General features: G+C 60.7%; 1 protein-coding gene across 1 annotated transcript; it reads left to right on the top strand.

The window, feature by feature from the left end:
* The first annotated feature begins 692 nt into the window (after positions 1 to 692).
* On the top strand, positions 693 to 2,364 carry LOC113935660 (hepcidin antimicrobial peptide). Its single transcript, XM_027617984.2, has 3 exons — positions 693 to 1,009; positions 1,996 to 2,055; positions 2,129 to 2,364. Exons 1-3 carry the CDS (start codon positions 923 to 925, stop codon positions 2,231 to 2,233), a joined length of 252 nt encoding a protein of 83 aa, XP_027473785.1. The 5' UTR covers positions 693 to 922; the 3' UTR covers positions 2,234 to 2,364.
* Positions 2,365 to 2,657: the final 293 nt, after the last annotated feature.

Genomic DNA, 2,657 nt, shown 5'->3' on the forward strand with positions numbered 1-2,657 from the left:
TCTTGCCTCTGGGTGAGCTTGGGCAGTGCCCCAATCTTTCCCTGCAGTTGCTCCTATAAAATGAAGAAAAGAAGTCTTGGGGTGGGTGCGGTGCTAAAAGGGAGCAGGGCCTGAGCAGCCAGGCCCCAGGGATTGGGGCGAAGAAGGCAGCCAAGGGCCCCTGAATCCAGAGCAGAGCCCAGCACAGGGCCGGCAGGAGCTGCTCGGACAAGTGGCACGGATGTGGGTCCGTACATCCGGCATAGAAGAGGCAGGCCTCCGGGGTTAGCAGTTACGAACACTGTGGGCTTCAATGGGCAAGAATTCCAGAGACCTTTTCCGATAACTCAGAAAACCACACGAACTCGGGGGGCTTGTGCCGACGCAAACCCGTGCGTCTGGCTGCACGGACGTTTCCTGCCCGGATCTGTGGCCTGTGTGAAGGGAGCCTGAAGCGAGAGGAATGATGCTGGGCACCCCCGGTGGGGGGAGGGGGGCGTAAGGGACGGCCAGCCTCCCTGGGGATGAGAACATCGGGAAAGGGTGGGGAATAGGAGGTCACCTCGCTCCTGCTCGTCGACCCGTTCAACTTCTGCGGCAAAAAGGGGAATTTTTTTTCCAAGGTCAACAGGGTGATGCCATGTCAGGGAAAGTGTTCCCAGGTGGCTGGCTAGAGGCGCGTGTCTGTGGCCCTGACTGCCCCACCCCCTGGACACACCTCTGCTAAGGGTGACATAACACTGTTCCCTGTCACTCTGTTCCCGCTTATCTCCCGTCTTGTCGGCGCCACCACCTTCTTGGAAATGAGTTAGGACAAAGGGGAGGGGGCTTAGCACCCCCGCCTCCTCCAGAAGGACCCATAAAAGCAACTGAAACGGGGCCCCAGACACCACAGCCAGTCCTGAACCCAACAGGACAGCAGGACAGCCAGACAGACGGCACGATGGCAGTGAGCACGCGGATCCAGGCTGCAGGCCTCCTGTCCCTCCTCCTGGCCGGCCTGGCCAGTGGCTGGGTTCTTCCGCACCAGGTGAGAGCCCACAGGGCCTGGGCCCGGCTCGGCGGCCGAGGCCACCGGAGAGCCGGTCCCTGGGAGGGGAGTGCTGAGGGCAGCCGCAGACCCCTTAGCACGGGACAGAGCTCAGGGCGGAGAAGGGGGGCGTACAGAGCCGGGGGCCTGAGTACCAGGGACTGGAGGCCCCGAACGAATTGCACAGTGAGTGGTGCGTCTGCTCCGTGTTCACTCCTAGTCTGGACAGTGGGGAGCCCACAGGGAGCAAGGTAGATGAGAGGAGTTCCGCTCTCACGGACCTTACATCCCAGTCAGGGAATTCGTCCGGGAAGCCATTAAAACAGAAATAAGATCATCGTGTTTTCGTAAATGCTCTTCATGAACAACGGAAAATGACGATGATACTCAAGGGGCCTCGAGGGCCGGCGGGAGGGCTTCAGATGGGATCAGGAGTTTGGTGAGGGAATGAAATCTGACCTGTAGGAGCGGGAGGGTGAGAGAAGGGGACAGCGAGCAAAGGCCCGGGAGACGGCAAGTGTGGTGAACGTCCCCAAGGATCAGGAGGTGTCGTGAGTGCAGGGGACGGTACTTGGAGAGGAGATTGAGGGGCGGCCGTGCCAAGTCTTGAGGACAACTGTGGAAATACTGATTTTCCTCCACGTGCAAGGGGAGCCCCGCAAGCTTTCAATCCGACTGCTAAGGCACAGGGAACAGAACGGTTGGGGCAAGACGCAGGGAGACGTGTTCCAGGCGGGGGTGGCAGCAGGCTGGGGAGGGCGCTGTCCCCAAGAAGAGTAGCTGTGGAGAGAGAAGGAGACAGATCTGGGATGCCGATGGGAAGAGCTGCGTGAGTGGAGGGGAGAAAAGGCCGGACCGCAGGGCGGCTCCCAGGATCGCCACGGAGCCCCAGGACACCGACCCTTAGGGAGGAGCTGGTGGGTGGGGGCAAGCCTGAGAGCTCCCCTGGGCCCTGGCCTTCCTCACCACCCCTTCTGCTCCCGCAGACAGGACAGCTCGCAGCCCTGCAAGCCCAGGACGCAGCTGGAGCCGAGGCTGGCTTGATGGTGAGACTCCCTCCTGAGCCTGCCCAGCCCTCGCCGGGGCCGAGCTCCGCTCACTCTCCCTTCCTCCCCACAGCCCACGCTCCCGAGGCTGAGGAGGCGAGACGCCCACTTCCCCATCTGCCTGTTCTGCTGTGGCTGCTGTGATAAATCAAGGTGTGGGATATGCTGCAAGACCTAGAGCCTCCCCGGCCTGCCCGCCCCCCCCCCACCAGCGCGGTCCTCCCGGCCCCTTGTATTTATTCCTGCCCTGCCCTCCAACCCTCTGTGACCAGACGCGGAATAAAATGGTTCTGTCTGTTGTTTTCCATATTAGAGTGTCTGTTGCCCTTTCTTCCTGCCCGAGGCCTATGCCAGAGGCTTGTTCTGGCCCCTGTCTGGTACGGGTGTGCGGGGTTGGTACCCACCTGGGTACCCACCAGGGCTGGCACGGAGGTTTGGTGAAGGAAATCTGTTTCCTGCTCTTCCCTTCTTCCTTCCCCTCTTCAGAAGACCTAGAACCTATGTTGCAACAGCAGGCGCTGGAAGTGAAACCGAGTTTCCTCTCCTTGAAGCCTTCTTAAAACAAGGGTAACAAACGCAGAGTCCTCACAAGGGTCTCAAAG

This window comes from Zalophus californianus, chromosome 17 (genome assembly GCF_009762305.2).
Source record: "Zalophus californianus isolate mZalCal1 chromosome 17, mZalCal1.pri.v2, whole genome shotgun sequence".
In the NCBI taxonomy this organism is placed as follows: domain Eukaryota; kingdom Metazoa; phylum Chordata; class Mammalia; order Carnivora; family Otariidae; genus Zalophus; species Zalophus californianus.